This window comes from Macaca nemestrina, chromosome 2 (assembly GCF_043159975.1).
Source record: "Macaca nemestrina isolate mMacNem1 chromosome 2, mMacNem.hap1, whole genome shotgun sequence".
Lineage (NCBI taxonomy): Eukaryota > Metazoa > Chordata > Mammalia > Primates > Cercopithecidae > Macaca > Macaca nemestrina.
In genome coordinates, this window is record NC_092126.1 from 114906383 (window position 1) to 114929579 (window position 23197).

General features: G+C 42.0%; 1 protein-coding gene across 11 annotated transcripts in view; it reads right to left on the reverse strand.

Annotated features, from left to right (window-relative positions):
* Window positions 1-23197, reverse strand: part of LOC105480631 (DDB1 and CUL4 associated factor 1) — a 110360-nt gene that overhangs the window by 50777 nt on the left and 36386 nt on the right. For 10 of the 11 annotated variants that reach the window (XR_011620060.1, XR_011620063.1, XR_011620061.1 and 7 more), the window contains 5 exons: window positions 20902-20975; window positions 16923-17036; window positions 3254-3391; window positions 879-1391; window positions 464-565 (listed from right to left, as the gene is read on the reverse strand). Coding sequence is in view for 7 of the 11 variants with exons in the window: in XM_071091788.1 (XP_070947889.1) it covers window positions 464-565; window positions 879-1391; window positions 3254-3391; window positions 16923-17036; window positions 20902-20975 (941 nt within the window). In the remaining 4 variants the exon portion in view is untranslated. The remainder of the gene's footprint in view (window positions 1-463; window positions 566-878; window positions 1392-3253; window positions 3392-16922; window positions 17037-20901; window positions 20976-23197) is intronic. The other variant, XM_071091791.1, reaches the window with a different exon arrangement.

A 23197-nucleotide genomic window follows, 5' to 3' on the forward strand; every position in this document is an offset into this window, starting at 1 on the left:
TTGCTTGAGCCTAGGAGGTCAAGGCCACAGTGAGCTATGATCACCCCATTGCACTCCAGCCTGGATGACAGAGTGAGACCTATCTCTAAAAATAAATAAATAAAGCTTCACCAGGTGCGGTGGCTCACGCCTGTAATCCCAGCACTGTGGGAGGCCAAGGCGGGCAGATCACTTGAGGTCAGGAGCTCGAGTCCAGCCTGGCCAACATGGTGAAACTCCGCCTCTACTAAAAACATACAAATCAGCCATGCACAGTGGCATGTGCCAGTAATCTCAGCTACTCAGGAGGCTGAGGCAGGAAAATCACTTGAATCCGGGAGGCGGAGGTTGCAGTGAGCCGAGATCGCGCCACTGCACTCCAGCCTGGGCAACAGAGTGAGACTCCATCTTAAAAAAATAAATTTAAAAAAAAAATAAAGTTTTTAAAAAATCCCCAGTGACCCAATATTTTTAAGAACTTTACCTTTAGTGCCTCAAATGTAAGCAGGACATCATTAGTTTGCTTCAGGTCAATATAGAACATCATCAGCTCCCGTGATCCAAGTTGCATGAATATGGGAAGTAGCTGAAATGAAGACCAAATACAAGTCTTAAATTTTGGTTTTATTTTCATGTATTTCCTATTCCACTCTTTGAGGATAGAAGCCTAAAGAAATAACACACCTCTTCCTCCCTCCCTATGAACATAAATGTATACACGCACTGTAATCAAACAGACCATATCAGGAACAACCTGCATAAGACTTGACCAGTTTCAAGCAAAGTCTTGTTTGCAGCAGAGTTAGAATATATCTTTGTATAAAATGCTACCATAAAACACCAGAGAAATGAACACAATAATTCCTATGTGTGAACAGTCCTCTTCCCAATAAGCTTACCTCCTGATACTCTCCTAGAGGGGTCAAATACTGGAGAATGAGTCGCTGCTCGATAGCAGGAGTCATAGGATAAAGGGTATAATTGGTGCCAATCACCCAGGGGGACATTTCTGACCAGCTGCTGTTAGACAGCTCAACAAACATGCGATCTGGATCAGAAGATGAGAAACCCAACTTTTGCTTGGCTTTCCTAAAGTTCTCTCTGTCACCCTGTTTTGCTGACTTGTTTTTCTTTAATCCTCCATCCTCAGGTTTGGTTGTTGAGTTCACTCTGCTACTGGTCTTGTGGCCTGAATCAAGATGAAAGGAGATCTCCATGTCTCCAGAAGCTTCCTCTTGGTCTCCATCCACTACATCTACAGCCATGTCACCATAGTCCATATCCACAGCCTCCTCATCCAGAGGCAAAAGGGGTTCAGAAGAGAGCTTCCGTGGACTGGGACGCTTGTTTTCCTGCCGCAAAGCCACTTCCTGTAGCTGTAGCTCCCTCAGTCTTCGAAGCACTATTGCCACCTATCAACAGATAATTGGAGAAAAATGGGGTGCCTCTTTATTAAGGATTAAGTAATCCTTAATAATTCTTATTTCCACATAACTGGAGACTCACACAGTGAGTCCAATACCTGGTAATAACAACAATTTGATAAATATGTTGCTTTGATTCCTACAAATTGATAAAATAAGTAACAGCTAAGTATTATTCCTCATAAAATTTTCCAGAGAACCCAAACCAGAAGATTTGCACGTAAAATACATCATGGACAACTGATCTGTTTGGGTCAACTTGACCTGGACCATCACACCTGAAGAGGCAGAAATTAGATATATTCATGATTTTTCTAATGTGTCGTTGAAAACCAAACATGAAAGTTTCTGAAACTTTTATCTACTGCAGGTTGTATTCCATTAGATATTGCCATCTATATTATACATAACTACATTATCATTTTTCAAGTTCTTTTTTTTTTTTTTACTTCTTAAGTACTTACTTTTTGGGCCAACCCTATAAAGTGGTACTGTGTTTCATTTTAAAAAGAGAGGGATGGCCAGGCGCAGTGGCTCACACCTGTAATCCCAGTAATTTCGGAGGCCAAGATGGGTGGATCACCCGAGACCAGGAGTTGGAGACCAGCCTGGCCAACATGGTGAAACCCCGTCTTTACCAAAAATACAAAAAATTTCCCGGGCATGGAGGCGCTCGCCTGTAATCCCAGCTACTGGGGAGGCTAAGGCAGGAGAATCGTTTGAACCCGGGAGGCGGAGGTTGCAGTGATCCAGCTTGGGCAACAAGAGTGAAACTCCGTCTCAAAAAAAAAGAGAGGGATTATGTGTGCACTTTACTTTGAATTGCATTTTTTAAATTAGAATAGTGGATAGATAAAAGGAAGGGCACTTGGAAGCTGTTATCCTCACCAAACTAATACAGGAAAAGAAAACTAAACACTGCATGTTCTCACTTATAAGTGGGAAATGAACGATGAGAACACAGGGACACATTGCGGGGAACACCACACACTGGGGCCTGTCGAAGGGGAGTGGGAAGAGAATCAGGAAGAAGAGCTAATGGATGCTGGGCCTATTACTTAGGTGATGGGTTGATCTGTGCAGCAAATCACCATGACACGTTTACCTATGTAATAAATGTGCACATCCAGGAGAGGTACCCCAGAACTTAAAATAAAAGTTGATGGGGGGGAGGGGGAAAAAAAGGGCAGAGGGATGGATATTATAAGTGTTCACAATCAATTTAGGTGATGTATATATGTAGTTGTTCACTGTAAAATGCTTTCAATTTTACTACACATTTGAAAATTTTCATAACACAAATGGTAGAAAGGGAAACAGAGAATGTTACTATTCTTTATTGGCATACAACGTCATCATCCTTGACAAGATTAAAAGTAGCTATTTTGTGCCAAACACGGTGGCTCACGCTTGTAATCCCAGCACTTTGGGAGGCCTAGGTGGGTGGATCATGAGGTCAGGAGTTCGAGACCAGCCCGACCAACATGGTGAAACCCTGTCTCTACTAAAAATACAAAAAGTTAGCCAGGCATGGTAGCAGGCACCTGTAATCCCAGCTACTCAGGAGGCTGAGGCAGGAGAATTGTTTGAACCTGGGAGGCGGAGGTTGCAATGAGCCAAGATTGCATCACTGCACTCCAAACTGGGCAACAAAGCAAAACTCCGTCTCCAAAAAAAAAAAAGGCAGCTATTTTCTATTTTTAAAAACTCTTATGGAAACTAATATTGAAATTATAGCCATGCTCCAGTACAAGGTAATCAATAGGATCTACTTATTCAGATTCAGGTAACAAAGAATTTGTGAATACTCTCCCACCTTATACAAAAATTTATTCTAATACAGTCCTTACCAGCTGTGAATTTTCATCTCTATAGTTGGCAGCAATGTCTTGATTTTCCATAGCACCTCCTAACAGTCCAGTAGAGTATGTCCTCAATGGTTGATCAGCCTCTCGGGCCCATTTGAAAAGATTCTCGACAATGCCCTCCTATAGTAAAGGAAATTAAATAGTACATTTCGGAAAAAGTCCACGTTCATGATTAACAATATAAGCAAAGATTTCAGTCTCATGAAAAAAATTTTAATATTTCAATGTTCATAAGAGTAAAAAAAGCACTACTACACCATCTAATAGGTTCCTTAGTTATATAAAGTATCTGTGCAAAAGAAGCCTATTCAGCCAATAAAACTCAATCTATCTCTTTTAGGTTTTTGCAGTCAGAAAAAAATAATTAAAAAATAAATAAAACTCAAGCTAAAAATTAACAATCTCCAGAATATAGTCCTAATCTAGATGTTAACTTCCGAAAGGCTCCATGATCAACTGGGGATCACTGAAAGTAACCCTCATAGAAACTCACAATAATATATTAACGTTCTGAGAAGTACTCCATCAAAGTAGTGTTTAATTTAGGCCCCACATACCAGAACCTTCTTTTTTTTTTTTTTTTTTTTTTAAGACAAAGTCTCACTCTGTCGCCCACGCTGGAGTGCAATGGTGTAATCTTGGCTCACTGCGACCTCTGTCTCCCAGGTTCAAGCGATTCTCCTGCCTCAGCCTCCTGAGTACCTTGGCCTATAGGCATGTGCCACCACAGCCGGCTAATTTTTTTATTTTTTAGTAGAGACGGGGTTTCACTATGTTGGCCGTGCTGGTCTCGAACTCCTGACTTCAAGTGATCCGCCCACCTCAGCCTCCCAAAGTGCTGGGATTATAGCGTGAGCAACCATGCCTGGCCTCCCAAACTTATTTCTAATTACCTTTTATTATGAAATATAATACATATAAACATGCATGGTCCAAAGAACTTGAAAATCACCTATGTCCTACTGCCCAGCTTAAGAAATAGAAACTTTCTGTAGGCCAAGATTGATAAAAACATAAAATAAAAATAAGTAATACATTAAAATTCTTTTACCTTTTCCAGATCACAAATTTAAAAATAAAAAAATTTTTAAAGAAATAGAAACCTCCAATGTACCCCTCCTTATGCCACCTCCTGCAAGGAGGTTTAAACACTCCTAAATTTTAAGAATTTTCTTGTTAAACTTTGTTAACTGCTATATGCCTTTGAACTACATAAATTGTGACAGTGTGTATATTCTGCTGCAACTTATTTTTTACTCAGCATATGTTTTTTAGATTCATCTATATTGCTGCATGTAGCACACTTAAATAGCACTCAAGACAGGCTACAAATATTAATTTATCTCATACTCATATCAAGCCTGTAGGATTGGGCAGGTACTATATTTACAGATGAAGAAAATGAATCACAATGAGGCTAATGAACCAAAAGTTACAAAACTAGTTAGTGGCAGAGCTAGGATGTGAACCTAGACAGTGTACCCCTACAGATGCTCTTCACTGCCATACTCTGCTATTTTATTGGCTTGACCAATAATGATGATATAAACTATGTTTGTGCTAGCCAAGTATCTAACATACAAACCTAGGAACAGAACTGCTAGGTCATAGGGTATGTGCATGCTCAACTTTACTAAATGAGGCCAAACTTTTCCAAAGTGATTGCAACAATTCACATTTCCACCAATAGTGAATAAAATTTCTCTTCCTTTTTCCACATCTTTGCCAACACTACCACTATCAGTCTGATGGGTGTAAAAATAGCATTTCATTTAATTTGAATTTCCTTGGTTATTAAATAAGTTCTGCATTTTTTCATTTATGTGTTGACCATTCAGGTTTTTGCTTCTGTGAAGTACTCTTGCTTTTGTCAGTGTCTTTTGCTAAACAAAAGTTCTTTTTTTTTTTGAGACACAGTCTTGCTCTGTCACCCAGGCTGGAGTACAGTGGCGCAATCTCGACTCACTGCAACCTCTGCCTCTCAGGTTCAAGCGTTTCTCCTGCCTTGGCCTCCCGAGTAGCTGGGATTACAGGTGCACACCACCACGCCCGGCTGATTTTTGTATTTTTAGTAGAGATGGCGTTTCACCATGTTGGCCAGGTTGGTCTCGAACTCCTGACCTCAGGGGATCCACCCGCCTCCCACTCAGCTCCCAAAGAGCTGGGATTATAGGTGTGAGCCACCGCACCCGGCCAAGTTCTTAATTTTCTTATAAGCGTACTTAAGGCTGGGAGCAGTGGCTCATGCCTGTAATCCTAACACTTTGGGAGACCAATGCAGGAGGATCACTTGAAGTCAGGTGTTTGAAGTCAGGTGTTTGAAGTCAGGAGTTTGAAACCAGCCTAGGCAACATAGCAAGACCCCATCTCCACACACAAAAAAAATTTAAAAATTAGCTGGGCATTGTGGTGGACACCTGTAGTCGAAGCTACTTGGGAGACTGAGGCAGGAAGATCACTTAAGCCCAGGAGTTCAAGGCTGCAGTGAGTTAGGACTGCACCACTGCACTCCAGCCTGGGTGACAAAGCAAGACCCCATCCCTAGAAAGAATAAAAATAAAAATAAATTTAAAAATAAAAAAAAATACTGGCTGGGCATGGTGGCTCACACCTGTAATCCCAGCACTCTGGGAGGCCAAGGAGGGTGGATCACCTGAGGTCAGGACTTTGAGACCAGCCTGGTCAACATGGTGAAACTCCGTTTCTAATAAAAATGCAAAAATTAGCCAGCATGGTGGCGGGTGCCTGTAATCTCAGCGACTCAGGAGGCTGAGGCAGGAGAATCGGAGCCCGGAAGGGGTAGGTTGCACTGAGCCGAGAATGTGCCACTGTGCTCCAGCCTGGGCAACAAGAACAAAACTTTGTCTCAAAAATAATAATAATAATAATAATAATTTTTAAATTTTTCAAAAACTTAATATTTTCTTTTTCTTAAATTCTTCAAAACAGTCATCAGCTCATTCTCCTATATATTACCAAAAGTTTTTACCATTTTTTAAAAATTCCTACTATGGGTTAGGCATGGTGGCTCATGCCTGTAACCCTAGCACTTTGGGAGGCCAAGGCGGGTGAATCACTTGAGGTCAGGAGCTCAAGACTAGCCTCCTGGCCAACATGGTGAAACCTCGTCTCTACTAAAATTACAAAAACTGGCTGAGTACAGAAGCGCGTGCTTGTAGTTCCAACTATTCGGGAGGCTGAGGCATGAGAATTGCTTGAACCTAGGAGGCGGAGGTTGCAGTGAGCTGAGATTGTGCCACTGCACTCCAACCTAGGTGACAGAGCAAGACTGTCTCTCAAAAAAAAAAAAAAAAATCTACTCTGAAGAACACATTTTTGGAAATTTTGTTGTAAAATTTCTACTGATACAGAATATATTTACCATGTATTTTCAGCGTATCTCTTTGTGCCCTTTTTCCAAACAGTGTAAAAAACTTAAAATATTAATTCTATCTATTATCTTCCACTGACATGTTATGAAGAATTCTGTTCCACCTTTTGTCCTCCTAAACTGTTTCTTTTGATTAACAGTTCTAGGTTTACAGGCCAGGCATGGTGGCTCATGCCTGTAATCCCAGCACTTTGGGAGGCGGAGGCGGGTGGATTACATGAGATCAGGAGTTTGAGACCAGCCTGGTCAACATGGCGAAACCACATCTCTACTAAAAATACAAAAATTATCTGGGTGTGGTGGCACATGCCTATAATCCCAGCTGCTCAGGAGGCTGGGGCAGGAGAATCACTTGAACCCGGGAGGCAGAGTTGCAGTGAGCTGACATCAGACCACTGCATTCCAACCTGGGTGACAGAGCAAAACTCTGACTCAATTTAAAAAAAAAAAATAGCCCTATGTTTACAAACAGACACTGAGGATATTTTCTACTATCTTCTGACCTCTACTGCCACTGTGGCAAAGTTTGCTCTGTTTGATTATTTGCAGGAACTTTTTTTTACTCTAGTTGCTTTTAAGATCTCCTCTTTGGTAATCTTCACTGTACTTCCTGAATCTGAATGGTGATGTCTTTCATTAATTTTTAAAATTCTACTGTCATCTCTCTGAATGCTGTCATCTCTCTCAATATGCCTTTGTCCTTTCTCATCTCTCTACTCCTTCTACCTGAAACTCCCTTTAGATATTCTGAACTTTCTAATTCTAGTCCATGTTTCAACTTCTTTTATACTTTTCATTTCTTATTTCTAGGAGCTTCATTATTAGTTATCCTGTCAGATCTTCCAGTCCATTAATTGTATCTTCAGCTCTGTCTAAACTTCACTCTAACTCAGAGAGACAGGTGTCTCACTTTGTTGCCCAGGCTGATCTTGAATTCCTGGCCTCAAGGGATCCTCCTGCCTCAGCCTCCTGAGCAACTGAGACTATAAGCATGCATCCCTATACCCAGCTCATTTACTAAGTTTTTAAATTCCGTAACTATAATTTTTGTTTTTTCATAGAATCTTGAACTTTTCTTAGAGTTCGGATTCCTTATTTTACATCCAATAGTTTAACCATTTTTAAGAGTATAATTCAGTAGGACTAAGTACATTCACAATGTTAAATAACTATTACTGGTATAGTATCTATTTTCAGAACTTCTTCACTATGCAAACAAAAACTCTATAGCCCTCACTTTCAATTACGATTAAGACAACCAGACAGAAGATCAATAAGGAAATAGAGAACGTGGCCGGGCGCGGTGGCTCCAACCTGTAATCCCAGCACTTTGGGAGGCCGAGACGGGTGGATCACGAGGTCAGGAGATCGAGACCATCCTGGCTAACACAGTGAAACCCCGTCTCTACTAAAAAATACAAAAAAAAATAGCCGGGCGAGGTGGCGGGCACCTGTAGTCCCAGCTACTTGGGAGGCTGAGGCAGGAGAATGGCACAAACCCGGGAGGCGGAGCTTGCAGTGAGCTGAGATCCGGCCACTGCACTCCAGCCTGGGCGATAGCATGAGACTCCGTCTCAAAAAAAAAAAAAAAAAAAAAAAAAAAGGAAATAGAGAACGTGAACAACACTATAAGACATTGAACCTAAAAGATGTACACAGAAAACTCCACCCAACAACAGCAGATTACACAATCTTCTCGAGTACACATAGAACTTTTTCCATGTTCTTTTATGTTTTTTTTTTTCCAGAGTAAACCATATGTTAGGCCACAAGTCTTAATAAATTTTTTAAAATGATTGAAATCTCATAATCTTTTCTAGTCACAACACAATGAAACTAGAAATCAACAATAGAAAACTATAATGTTCACAAATACATGGAAATTAAACATCACTCTTGACTAACTAATGAGTCAAAGAAATCACAAGGGAAATTAGAAAGTCACTTTGGACAAATGAAAACACAACCATACCAAAACCTATGGAATGCAGCAAAGGCGGTGGTTAAAATGAAATTTATTTATTTATTTCTCTTTTTTTTTGAGATGCATCTTTGGTCTTGTTGCCCAGGCTGGAGTGCAATGGCACAATCTCGGCTCACTGCAAGCTCTGCCTCCTGAGTTTGAGTGATTCTCCTGCCTCAGCCTCCCAAATAGCTGGGACTACAGGCACATGCCACTACGCCTGGCTAATTTTGTATTTTTAGTAGAGATGGGGTTTCACCATGTTGCCCAGGCTGCTCTCGAACTCCTGACCTCAGGTGATCCATTCACCTCAGCCTCCCAAAGTGCTGGGATTACAGGCGTGAGGCACTGCACCCAGCCAGAATGAAATTTATAGCTGCAAACACATACAATTTTTTTTTTTTTTTTTTTTTTTTTTTTGAGACGGAGTCTTGCTCTGTAGCCCGGGCTGGAGTGCAGTGGCCGGATCTCAGCTCACTGCAAGCTCCGCCTCCCGGGTTTACGCCATTCTCCTGCCTCAGCCTCCGGAGTAGCTGGGACTACAGGCGCCCGCCACCTCGCCCGGCTAGTTTTTTGTATTTTTAGTAGAGATGGGGTTTCACGGTGTTAGCCAGGATGGTCTCGATCTCCTGACCTCGTGATCCGCCCGTCTCGGCCTCCCAAAGTGCTGGGATTACAGGCTTGAGCCACCGCGCCCGGCTGCATACAATTAAAAAAGAAGAAATATCTCAAATCAAATTCGGAACTAGGCCTAACTATGCCTTATTCTATATGACACTAGAAAAAAACAATACTCAAAGCTAGCAAAAGAAATAATAAAGATTATAGTGGAGAAAAATGAAATAGAGAACAGAAAAATACAGAAAGTCAATGAAACTACAAGTTCTTTACCAAGATCAACAAAATTGACAAAGTTTTGGCAAGACAGGTCAAGAATAAAAGAGAGGACTCAAATTACTAGGATCAGAAATGAAACAGGCCTCATTACTATCAACTTTATAGAAATAAAAAGATTTATAAGAGAATACCATATACAATTGTACAACAACAAATTGGATAACCAAGATAAAATGGACAAATCTACCAAAACTGACTCATAAACAGAAAAACTAAACAGACCTATAAGTAGCAAGGAAATTGAATCAATAATCAAAAACTTCTCAAAACAGAAAAACCCAGGACATGATGACTTCACTAGTAAATTCTACAAAACATCTAAAGAAGAATTAAAGCCAGGTACAGTGGCTTACATCTGTAATCCCAACAATTTGAGAGGCTGAGGCAGGAGGATCACTTGAGGCTAGGAGTTTGAGACAACTTAAGCAACAAAACCAGACCCATCTCTTTAAATAATTAAATAAAATAAAGAAGAATTAACACCAATCCTTCTCAAAACTCCTCCCAAAAACTGACTAGGAAGTAACACTTCCTAACTCATTTTATGATGCCAGCATTACCAAAGCTAAAGACACTATGAGAAAAGAAAACTATAGACCAATATATCACTAATGACTATAGTTATAAAAATCCTCAACAAAATACTAGGAAAATGAATTCAGCAGCATAAGAGGATTATACATCATGACTAAATAAACTGTATTTCAGGAATTCAAAGATAGCTCAACATGCCACATGACCACTGCAACTGATACCAAAAAAATGTTGACAAGTCAATACCTTATAATGAAAAAACTATAAACTAGAAATAGAAGGAAACATCAGCATAATAAAGGCCATTTATGAAAACTCACAGCTAATATCATACTCAACAGTGAAAGACTCAAAGGCTTTCCCTTAAGATCAAGAAAAAGATGTCCACTTTTTTTTTAAAAGACAAGGTCTCCCTGTGTTTCCCAGGCTGGTCTTGAACTCCTGAGCACAAGCTATCTTCCCACCTCGGCCTCCCAAAGTACTGAGGTTACAGGCATCAGCTACCATGCCTGGTCAAGGTGTCCACTTTTGCCACTTCTATTAAACATAGTACTGGAAGTTCTAGTGAAAGTAATTAGACATAAAAAAGGAAATTAAAGGAATCCAGATTAGAGAGGAAGAAGATTACATCTGTTGGCAAATGACATGAACTTATATGTATAAAACCCTAAAGACTCCATACACAAAAAAACCCGTCAGTTAAGAAACACATTCGGCAAAGTATAGGACACAAAATCAACATACAAAAATCAGTTGCATTTCTACACACTAGCAATGAAAAATTTAAAAAGGAAATTATTTTTCTTTTTTTTTTTTAAGTGACAAGGTCTCATTCTGTCACCCAGGCCGGAATGCAGTGACATAATCATAACTCACGGCAACCTCGAACTCCTGCGCTGAAGCAATCCTCCTGCCTCAAACTCCTGACCAGCCAGGACTACAGCCATGTGCCACCACACTCAACATATATATATACACACATATATATATGCACACACATATTTTTACAGAAGGGGTCTCACTATGTTGCCCAGCCTGCAGTCAAATACTTTTAAATAAAAATAAATTTTAGCCCAGACAGAGTGGCTCATGCCTGTAATGCCAGCACCTTGGGAAACCAAGTCAGGGAGGATCATTTGAGCTCAGGAGTTCGAGACCGGCCTGGGCAACATAATGAGACTCTGTCTCTATTTTTTCATACATATTTTTTAAATAAATAGATTTTGGGTCAGGTGCAGTGGCTCATACCTGTAATCCCAGCACTATGGGAGGCCGAGACGGGTGGATCACCTGAGGCCAAGAGTTTGAGACCAGCCTGGCTAACATGGCGAAACCCCATCTCTACCAAAAATACAAAAAATTAGCTGGGCATGGTGGCAGGTCCATGTAATCCCAGCTACTCGGGAGGCTGAGGCAGGAGAATCTCTTGAACCTAGGAGGCAGAGGTTGCAGTGAGCTGAGATCCCGTCACTGCACTCTAGCCTGGGCAACAGGCAAAACTCAGTCTCAAAAAAAAAATTGTAAAGCTTTTTTTTCAATATCTCTGAAAGTAAAAGTCAGCAACTTTTTAAAAACAGTGGCTGAATAAAATCAACTTAGTACACTGAACCAGCATTTTAAAAAAGAAACAAAGTAAAAAGTATCAGAATGAATTGCACTAAGAGTAAACAGTGTTTTTAAAACTTCTTTTTCATACATATAATGTATAGACTGGGTTTCAAGGTTTTAAAAAAAAGTACAACACTATGTTTCACAAAATTTGAAAAACATTGTCCTAGAGCAGTAAGTCTTTTTCTTTTCTGTTTTGAGACAGGGTTTCATTCTGTCTCCCAGGCTGGAAAGCAGGGGCACAATCACAGCTCACTGCAGCCTCCACCTCCTGGGCCCAAGTAACCCTCCCATCTCAGCCTCCCAAGCAACTGAGACTACAGTGTGTACCACTACACCCACAAAGAGACTCCATCTCTTTGTAGATGAGGTCTCCTTAGGTCATCCAGGCTGAATAACTCTTAATTATAACTTTGAGGAACACCAATAATCAATTTGTTGAGAAATAATTATTTCTGACTCATTAATTGCTATAATTAAAGTATTTTAAGAAACATTGATTCATTTAAAAAAGCTGCATAGGATACTTCTGAAGAGTACAGATCATCATGTAATCAAGTAACACAATATGAAAGAGGCTTGCAATCTGTTCTCTAAACACTGGATTCAAGACAATTTCCAATCTAATGCACAATGGAGTAAGTCACTTCTCCCAATAAACCATTAATTAAGAACTGTTCTTGCAGAAAGCTTTATTATTCATAATTTCCCTTAAATAGGGTTTCTAACCTCCAAAAGGCATTCATTTCTTTTTAGACCTACAATGATGAAACTATAAAGAACCAGAGATGATTTTCCTACAAAGACAACATGGAAATTTTCAAAAAGCCCAGTTAAATCATCTGTAATTGGCTGGATGCGGTGGCTCACACCTGTAATCCCAGCACTTTGGGAGGCTGAGGCGGGTGAATCACCTGAGGTCAGGAGTTCGAGACCAGCCGGGCCAATGTGGTGAAACCCCGTCTCTACTAAAAAATACAAAAAAAAAAAAAAACTAGCCGGGCGAGGTGGCGGGCGCCTGTAGTCCCAGCTACTCGGGAGGCTGAGGCAGGAGAATGGCGTAAACCCGGGAGGCGGAGCTTGCAGTGAGCCGAGATCGCGCCACTGCACTCCAGCCTGGGTGACAGAGCCAGACTCCATCTCAAAAAAAAAAATATATATATTAGCCAGGCATGGTGGCAGGCGCCTGTAATCCCAGCTACTCAGGAGGTTGAGGCATAAGAATCGCTTGAAGCCAAGAGGCGGAAGTTGCAGTGAGCCGAGATCACACCATTGCACTCCAGTCTGGGCAACAGAGTGAGGCTCTGTCTCAAAAAAAAAAAAAAAAAATCTGTAATCTTAGCTAAACCTTGTGTATACAAATATATTGCCATAAATGCTTGTACTATCCTGATTTTCAGAAGAATCCACATCAAAATTTTTTTACAAAGATATAGATTCTTCTAGTCTCACACAGGGGTTGCTAACTGGAGATATTAGTCTATAAGAAATACTGCAAATTATAACGTTAATCACAATGTTATTCTTTAAAATACTTTATGTGGCACAATTATTCTGCAATAAAAGTTAATACGAATTTTCTTAAAAGCTAAATAAGAATCCAGATCTTTAATTTGGGTCATACACTTAACTATGATAAGACTTCCAGGCTGGGTGCCGTGACTCATTCCTATAATCCCAGCACTTTGGGAGGTTGAGGCGGTAGGACTGCTTGAGCCCAAGAGTGTGAGACCAGCCTGGGCAACATAGGGAGACCTCATCTCTACAAAAAATTTTTTTAAAAATTAGCCAGGCATGGTGGCATTTGCCTATGGTCCTAGCTACTTGGGAGGCTGAGGCAGGAGAATGGTTTGAGACAAGGAGGTCAAGGCTGCAGTGAGCTGTGATCACACCACTACACTCCAGCCTGGGCAACAGAATGAGACCTGTCTCAAAAGAAAAGAAAACAAAAAAGGATTTCCAGAGTGCTTAAGAAGATTAAAATTTTAATAGCTTTAAAAATAAAGCAAGTGGCCAGGCGCAGTGGCTCACACCTGTAATCCCAGCACTTTGGAGGCTGAGGCAGGTGGATCACCTGAGGTAGGGAGTTTTAGAACAGCCTGACCAACATGGAGAAACCCCATCTCTACTAAAAATACAAAAATTAGCCAGGTGTGGTGGTGCGCACCTGTAATCCCAGCTACTCAGGAGGCTGAGGCAGGAGAACTGCTTGAACCCGGGAGGGAGAGGTTGCAGTGAGCTGAGACTGCGCCACTGCACTCCAGCCTGCACGATAGAGCGAGACTCCATCTCAAAAAAAAAAAAAAACAAGCCATGGGGCATATCCAATTCACATAGCAAATTCTTAAAGCTAGGATACAAAATATTTACATTACTTCTAAAACTTGAGTAATTTTTTTTTCTGTCTCACTCTCTTGTCAGGGCTGGAGTGCAGTAGCATGAATAGGGGTCACCACAGCCTCTACTTCCTGAGTTGAAGCGATCCTCCCGCCTCAGCATTCCAAATATCTGGGACTACAGGCATGACCTACCGTGCCCAGCTAATGATTTATTTTTGTAGAGACAGGGTCTTGCTGTATTGCCAAGGCATATGGCCGGTCTTAAACTACTGGGCTCAAGCAATCCTCCTGCCCTAGCCTCACAAAGTCCTGGGATTACAGATATGAGCCACCTCACCTGGCCCTAATTTTTCTCTTTATTTTATTTTATTTTATTTTATTTTATTTGAGATGGAGTCTCGCTCTGTTGCCCAGGGTGTGTGTAGTGGCATGATCTTATCTCACTGCAACTTCCACCTCCTGGGTTCAAGCGATTCTCATGCCTCAGCCTCCCAAGGAGCTGGGACTACAGGCGCACCCCACCACACCCAACTAATTTTTGTATTTTTTTGTACAGACAGGGTTTTGCCATGTTGGCCAGACTGGTCTCAAACTCCTAGCCTCAAGTGATCTACCCGCCTTGGCCACCGAAAATGCTGGGATTACAGGCGTGAGCCACTATGCCCAGCCCCTATTTTTTTTTTGGGGGGGGGACGGAATATCACTCTGTCGCCCAGGATGGAGTGCAGTGGCACAATCACGGCTCACTGCAAGCTCCACCTCCCAGGTTCACACCATTCTCCTGCCTCAGGCTCCCAAGTAGCTAGGACTACAGGAGCCCACCACCACGCCTGGCTAATTTTTTGTATTTTTAGTAGAGATGGGGTTTCACCATGTTAGCCAGGATGGTCTCAATCTCCTGACCTCGTGATCCACCCACCTTGGCCTCCCATATTGCTGGGATTACAGGCGTGAGCCACCATGCCCGGCCAACCCAGTCCCTAATTTTTGATAGCTGAAGTATATGTGCATAGTCACTATCAATTTAACATTTGCTTGTCTTCCTAACACTTACTCTTATTTCAAATTATCAGTTTACTTTTGTTTGCCCACCCCCAAACACCTACATGAATGTAAAGCTCTCATGTTGCTAACAAAATATTCCAAGCCCCTACAACAAACACAGCACAGAAGAGATCTTCTAATATTAGCTACACGAATACTAAATACCACGTAGAAAAGGCTTCCTCAAATACAAAGCTCTTCATCACTGGGAAGGTCATTCATCAAGAGTAAGAGTTTGAGATCATAAATCCATTCCAGAAACACATGAGCCAGGCATGGTGTCCCACATCTATAATCCCAGCACTTTGGGAGGCCAAGGCAGGAAGATGATTTTAGCCCAGAAGTTCAAGACTAGCCTGGCAACATAGTGAGACCTTGTCTCTACAAAAAAATTTAAAAATTAGCCGGGCATGGTGGCACATGCCTGTACTCCCAGCTACTCAGGAGGCTGAGGTGGGAGAACAGCTTCAGCCCAAGAGGTCAAGGCTGCAGTGAGCCATGGTGATCTCACCACTTTACTCCAACCTGGGCAACAGAGACCCCATCTCAAAAAAAACGCTGGGTGCGGTGGCTCACACCTGTAATCCCAGCACTTTGGGACACTGAGGCGGGCGGATCATGAGGTCAGGAGTTCAAGACCAGCCTGACCAATATGGTGAAACCCCGTCTCTACTAAAAATACAAAAATTTGTCAGGCATGGTGGCACAAGCTTGTAGTCTCAGCTACTCGGTAGGCTGAGGCAAAAGAATCATCTGAACCTGGGAGGCGGAAGTCGCAGTGCGCCAAGATCACACCACTGCACTCCAGCCTGGGTGACAAGAGCAAGACTCTGTCTCAAAAAAAGAAAAAAAAAAAAAAAACCCCACACAACATATAGTTTCAAGATTTAAAAAAATACTATAACGGCCAGGTGCGGCAGCTCATGCCTGTAATCCCAGCACTCTGGGACGCCAAGGAGGATGACCAGATCACTTGAGTCAGGAGTTTGAGACCAGCCTAGCCAACATGGTGAAACGCTGTCTCTACCAAAAATACAAACATTAGCCAGGCATGGTGGCAAACACTTGTAATCCCAGGTACCCAGGAGGCTGAGGCACAAGAATTGCTTGAACCCAGAAGGAAGTTGCAGTGAGCTGAGACTGCACCACTGCATTCCAGCCTGGGCGGCAGAGCAAGACTCAGTCTCAAAAAAAGAAAAAAAAGCAAATAAAATAAAATTTAATACACTGCCTGGGCGCGATGGCTCACACCTGTAATCCCAGAACTTTGGGAGGCCAAGGCAGTGGATCACCTGAGGTCAGGAGTTCGAAGCCAGCCTGACCAACATTGTGAAATTTCATCTGTACTAAGATTACAAAAATTAACTGGTCATGGTGGTGGGCGCCTGTAATCCCAGCTACTTGGCAGGCTGAGGCAGGAGAATCGCTTGAGCCCAGGAGGCAGAGGTTGTAGTGAGCCGAAATTGCACCATAGAACTCCAGCATGGGTGACAAAGCAAGACACCATCTCAAAAAAAAAAAAAAAAAACTATAGCACCCAAGCAACAAGTGTTCATCAAAATAACTATTTTTAAATTTCTGGCTGGGCGCAGAGGCTCACGACTATAATCCCAACAATCTGAAATGCTAAAGTGGGAGGATCACTTGAGCCCAGCTGCTCACTGGGCAATACAGCAAGACCCCATCTCAATTTTAAAAATGATAATAAAAAATAAATAATTTTATTATTGCCTATCAGGATCTCTTAGATTTTTATAACATGTATTACTATATGAATAACAAAAACTGTAACAATGATTTTAACCACAAAGACAAATCAAATAGAACATAATTCAATTACAAAATAACATTATGACTTTACTTTTCGCTAAGTACCTTTTCTTGAAAGACAACAGCAGTTTCCAGCCCTGGCATGATGTCTAGTAGGAGTCTGCAAGCTGCAGTGTTTAAAGGAGGCTCTCGGCTTGTCATCACGTATGCATTCACCAGCTATAAAGAAAAAAAGAAATAGTGTTCATCTAAAATTCAACCCAGTCAAACTAAGGACATCTAATAAAACCTCAACATATTCCCATTACTTTCTTAACAGGTATGAAAGAAGACTGTATGTAACTAATTAAACTTTTACTAATAAAACCTTTAATTATTATAAACACTTATGATCCTGCTGAGCCATGATATCACACATAATTTCTTCTGCAGCTTTAAAGCCAAATCCCCCCAAAACAACTCAGCAATCATAGAAATTAAAGCTCGAATGCTGACGCCAGTGATGCACACTTGTAATCCCAGCACTTTGGGAAGCCAAGGCAGGAGGATCACTTAAGCTCAAGAGTTTGAAACCAGCCTAGACAACATGGCAAAACCCCATCTCTACCAAAAATACATAAATCAGTCAAGGGTGATGGCCCATGTCTGTAGTCCCAGCTAAACAGGAGGCTGAGGTGAGAGGATGCCCAGAGCCAAGGAAGTCAAGGCTGCAGTGAGCCCTAATCACCACTGCACTCCAGCCTGGGCAACAGTGATACCCTGTCTCAAAAAAAAAAAAGAATGCCACAAAGAAACCTAACCCCTTCCATATACACTTTATTTTTTTTTTATGGACAGGGTGTCATTCTGTCACTTAGGCTGGAGTGCAGTGGCACAAGCACAGCTCACTGCAGTCTCAACTTCCCAGTCTCAAGTGATCCCCAGCTTCAGCCTCCCAAGCAGCTGGGACCACAGGTGCACACCACCATGTCCAGCTAATTTTTAAATTTTTAGTAGAGACGGGGCCTCATTACGTTGCCCGAGCTAGCCTGTAACCCTTGGCTTCAAGTGATCCTCCCACCTCAGCCTCCCAAAGTGCTGGGATTACAGGCATGAGCCATCACATCTGGCCCCTACACCACTGCATATACACTTTTTTAAAAGCATAAGCAGGGCAATATGAGCCCCATATTCTTGACAATGGTTAATGAAAAACTCAGATTTTATAATAAATTATATATATAATTAATACATATAATAATATATATTAATAAAATCTCCATTTGGCACTTATTTACTGAATCTCTAACATTAAGTGGAACTATGTTCTGTGCTGGGCCTATAACAGTAAATAACTGACACAGTCCCACCAACCCAAGATTATCCAGGCTGGGTGTGGTGGCTCATCCCTGTAATCTCAGCACACTGGGTGGCCAAAATCTGAGGATCGCTTGAGCCCAGAAATCAAGACCAGCCTGGGCAACTCAGTGAAATCTTGTCTCTACAAAAAAATTTAAAACTTAGCCAGGCATGGTGGCACATGCCTGTGGTCTCAGCTACTCAGGAGGCTGAGGCAGGAGAATCCTTGAGCATGGAAGGTCAAGGCTGCAGTGAGTGATCATACCAATGCACTCAGAATGAGATCCTGTCCCAAAAAAAAAAAAAGATGTGTGATTCAATAGAGGTGACATTTGGGAAAACAGGTAATACCATGAGTAAAGGATGCTACAGAAGCCCCTAGGAGGGCACACAACCCCTGCAGAGGAATCAGAGAAGACTTAAGAGAAGAAGGGATTCCAAGCCAGGATGTAAAAGATGAGAAGAAGTATCTAAGGAAACACTGGAGGAGAGGAGGGCCAGAAGGCAAGAACTGAAACTGCAGAGAACAAAGGTCAGAGACAGATTTGCTTTTTTTTTTTTTTTTTTTTTTTTTTGAGGCGGAGTCTTCACTCTGTCGCCCAGGCTGGAGTGCAGTGGCACCATCTCGGCTCACTGCAAGCTCCGCCTCCCAGGTTCGCGCCATTCTCCTGCCTCAGCCTCCCGAGTAGCTGGGACTACAGGCGCCCGCCACCGCGCCCGGCTAATTTTTTTTTTGTATTTTAGTAGAGACGGGGTTTCACCGTGTTAGCCAGGATGGTCTCGATCTCCTGACCTCGTGATCTGCCCGCCTCGGCCTCCCAAAGTGCAGGGATTACAGGCGTAAGCCACCGTGCCCGGCCCAGATTTGCTTTTTATACCAAACTAAGAAACTTAAAATTTATCCTGAAGGTAACAGAAAGCCATTAATGGATTTTAAGCAAGAGGGTACCACAATTTCTGGGCTATAAAGTGAAGAATGAATTAGAGGAGGACAAGACAAGAAACCAGTAAATACGCTATTTCAGTAACCAAGTGAGAAATGATTGGCTCAACTGTGGTCTAGCTAAAATGGGGTCTGGTGACAAGAACAGAACTAGAGAGATTTGTGAAGTTTAAGGTGAAGGGAATAATGACATCTGTAAATCCACTGTATAAGAGAGTCTGGAGGCGTAAAGGATGCTTTCTAGCTGACTAGACAAGGACATCATTACTGAACTAGAGAACAAGAGAAATAAATTATGGAGCAAACGGGGTTAGATACGTAAAATTCAAGGTGTATATGGGAGATACCCAGAAGGAAATGTCTAGAAGGCAGTTGGAAGTGATCTGAAACTAAGAAAGACACATTGGTGATACAGAAATAAATCTAGGAGTCAACATAATACAGATAATAATAGCTAACACTGGCTGGGTACAGTGGATCATGCCTGTAATCCCAGCACTTTGGCAGGCCAAGGCAGGTGGATCACCCAAGGTCAGGAGTTTGAGAACAGCCTGACCAACATGGAGAAACCCCGTCTCTACCAAAAATACAAAAATTAGCCGGGTGTGCTGGTGCATGCCTGTAGTCCCAGCTACTCAGGAGGCTGAGTCAGAAGAATTACTTGAAACCCGGGAGGCAGAGGTTGCAGTGAGCCGAGATCACGCCACTGTACTCCAGCCTGGGTAACAAAAGTGAAACTCTGTCTCAAAAAATAAATAAGTAAATAAATAAATGATAATAATAGCTAATACCTATTCGGCCTTCATCATGTGCCTGGCTCTCTGCCAAGCACCTTCATGCTTAATTTCACTCAAGGATTACCAAAAAGGTTTTAAATGCTATTAACTCCATTTTATAGACTAGAAAAATAAGGCTGCGGCGGGGCGCAGTGGTTCACGTCTGTAATCCCAGCACTTTGGGAGGCCAAGGTGGGTGGCTCACTTGAGGTCAGGAGTTCAAGATCAGCCTGGCCAACATGATGAAAGCCCATCTCTACTAAACATACAAAAAAATAAACCAGGTGTGGTTGGCAGGCACCTGTGGTCCCAGCTACTCGGGAGGCTGAGGCAGGAGAATCGCCTGAGCCCAGAAGGCAGAGGTTGCAGTGAGCCAAGACTGTGCCATTGCATTCCAGCCTGAGTGACAGAGCCAGACCCTGTCTCTAAAGGAAGAAAAGAAAAAGAAGGCGGGGAGAAAATAAAGCTTGAAGGGACTTAAGTCTGTCAGTGAAATATGGAGCTGGATTTAAATCCAAAACATAGACTCCCAAAGCCCACGTTCTCAAACATCATGGCATCCCACCTCCAAAAACAAAACTATCAGCCACAATTTGTTGAGCAATTACTATGTTCAGGAGCTGAGTAAAATACGTATATTCTCATTTACTCCTCACATGCCCCTCAAGATAGAGAGAAAGCACCTTTCTATCCCTCTGCATGCCCAATGCATACCCCACAGTGTCAGTGCAGAAGCATGCTGTATGCATCACTCTTATTTTTCCATTAAAAAACTCAAGAGGGCCCCTATACTCTCAAATTCAAAATCATTTTGCCCAAGAATGAGCGTAGATACCTTGGGAGGCCTCACCAATATCAAAGTACATATCAAAGAGAAAGCATTATGGCCACAACCAGGACTTTGGCAAAAAACTCTACTCCCAACTTTGTCAAGGCCTAGGAGAAAGCAAACTATTCATGAAAAAAACAATAAAGATACAAAATCTACAGGTGGTAATTGCTGGAGAAAAGTAAGAAGCAAACCTACTGCATTCATGAAATCATCATTCTTGAAGAGTATTCTCAGCAAGTGGCCCAGCATACACTCTGGATCAGCTCGACCTACCAAGAGAAGAGGGGAGGAACAAAGGAATGAGTAAGTCACCCCAGTCAAGCAACTTAGACCTCTGGAAAGGCACCTGGGTTGTTACAAAAACTAATAAAATGCCAGCAAAAATAATCAGAAACAAAAGATTATTGTGCTAAACTAGATTACATAAGAAACATGCTTTAGGCTGGGTGTGGTGGCTCATGCCTGTAATCCCAGCACTTTGGGAGGCCGAGGCGGGCAGATCACAAGGTCAGGAGTTTGAGACCAGCCTGGCCAACATGGTGAAATCCCATCTCTAGTAAAAATACAAAAATTAGCCAGGTGCAGTGGCGGGCACCTGTAATCCCATCTACTCAGGAGGCTGAGGCAGGAGAATTGCTTGAACCTAGGAGGTGGAGGTTGCAGTGAGCCGAGATTACACCACTGCAATCCAGCCTGGGTGACAGAGCAAGACTCTGTCTGGAAAAAAAGAAAAAAGAAAAAAAGAAATATGCTTTAAAAATAACAATGTAAAAACCTGAGACACTGCTCTCTAGCCTTCCCATCTCCTAGCATACTGCCTATACAGCACTGCTGAATTAAACAAGTACTAGATCCAGATCAGCATCACCAAGAGTACACAAGGTCTACAAAAGAATCATAAAGAAACCTAAGAGAGAGAAAACTTCTGACTTCCCATCCATAAAAAGGTAGGAAGCATGCTTCTAACCATGCGTGGCCTGAAGAAGACAGGCTCCAAGTCCAACCTCTCCTTCTACTACAATGACAATAGCAACAGAGATGCATCCTCAAACATGTAAGGACACCCTGGGTCAAGGTGACGGGGGTGAATTCCACCAAGCAATCACTAACCCTAAAGATACAGTAACCTTGGCCATCTTAACTTCCTAGCTCTTGTGGAAAGAAAGGAGGCCAGGGGCCTAGGATCAACTCAATGCATAGCCTAATGACAGAAGAATTTGTTGATGGAAGGGAGAATTACGGTTTGTTGTTGTTGGATTTTTGAGACGGAGTCTTGCTCTGTCGCCAAGGCTGGAGTACAGCAGCTCAATCTTGGCTCACTGCAACCTCCACCTCCTAAATTCAAGCAATTCTCCTGCCTCAGCCTCCCAAGTAGCTAGGATTACAAGTGCCTGCCACCACGCCCGGCTAATTTTTGTATTTTTAGTAGAGTCGGGGTTTCACCATGTTGGCCAGGCTAGTCTCGAACTCCTGACCTCAGGTGATCTGCCCGCCTCAGTCTCCCAAAGTGCTGGGATTACAGGTATAAGTCATTGCGCACGGCCTGGTTTGCTTTTAAAGCAGAAACCTCTAATTTATTTCATTTCCTTTCAGAGCATTTAGAGAGGTAAATTTAGTCAAAACATACAATAGAGGATGAAGACAAGATGTGAGCTGCTGATGTTTTTACCAAGCTGTTAATTAGTATCTCAAAGTAATTCACAAAAAGAAACATTAGAGAAAAGCACCACCAAAACAAAAAAGATCATACATTACCTAATGTTAGCTGTTTATAAATCATGAAACTGAAATCCTTATTTTTAATGAAAGAGATAATGCCACTGACAAATATTGCTTAATATTAACAGTTAGTAAAAAATTGCTTTTTAAGCTCTACTGAAAAATGGCATATCTTTCTGTCTCTCCTTTCTTCCTCATTGCCATTTAATCCATCTCCAGGCAATGACACTCAGCATGATCATCTATCTTTTAATGCTTTTCATAATCCTATGCATTAACTTAATTTCTGATTTCACATTCACTTTCTTCTTCATGCTCTGATTTGAGTTACTGAAGATGTGGGTTAAATCGTGACTATTCCTCTGTAGTCACAAGTAGGGATGTCCAGGACAAGAACAGCAGATAACATCACATAAGCAACTAGACTCTCAATCTGAAATGCCTAGCTTACATGTGAGAACAAAAGTATAAGAAATAGCAGTAAACCCTGGAACATTCAGGTGAATATACAATGTTCTTATTTTTATAACTTCCACTCATTCACACTCTCTTTCCACACACAAATTTTCTTTTTTTTTTTTTTTTTTTTTTTTTTTGAGACAGAGTTTTGCTCTTGTTGCCCAGGCTGGAGTTCAATGGAGCGATCTCGGCTCACCACAACCTCTGCCTCCCGGGTTCAAGAAATTCTCCTGCCTCAGCCTCCTGAGTAGCTGGGATTACAGGCATGCACCACTATGCCTGGCTAATTTTGTATATTTAGTAGAGACGGGGT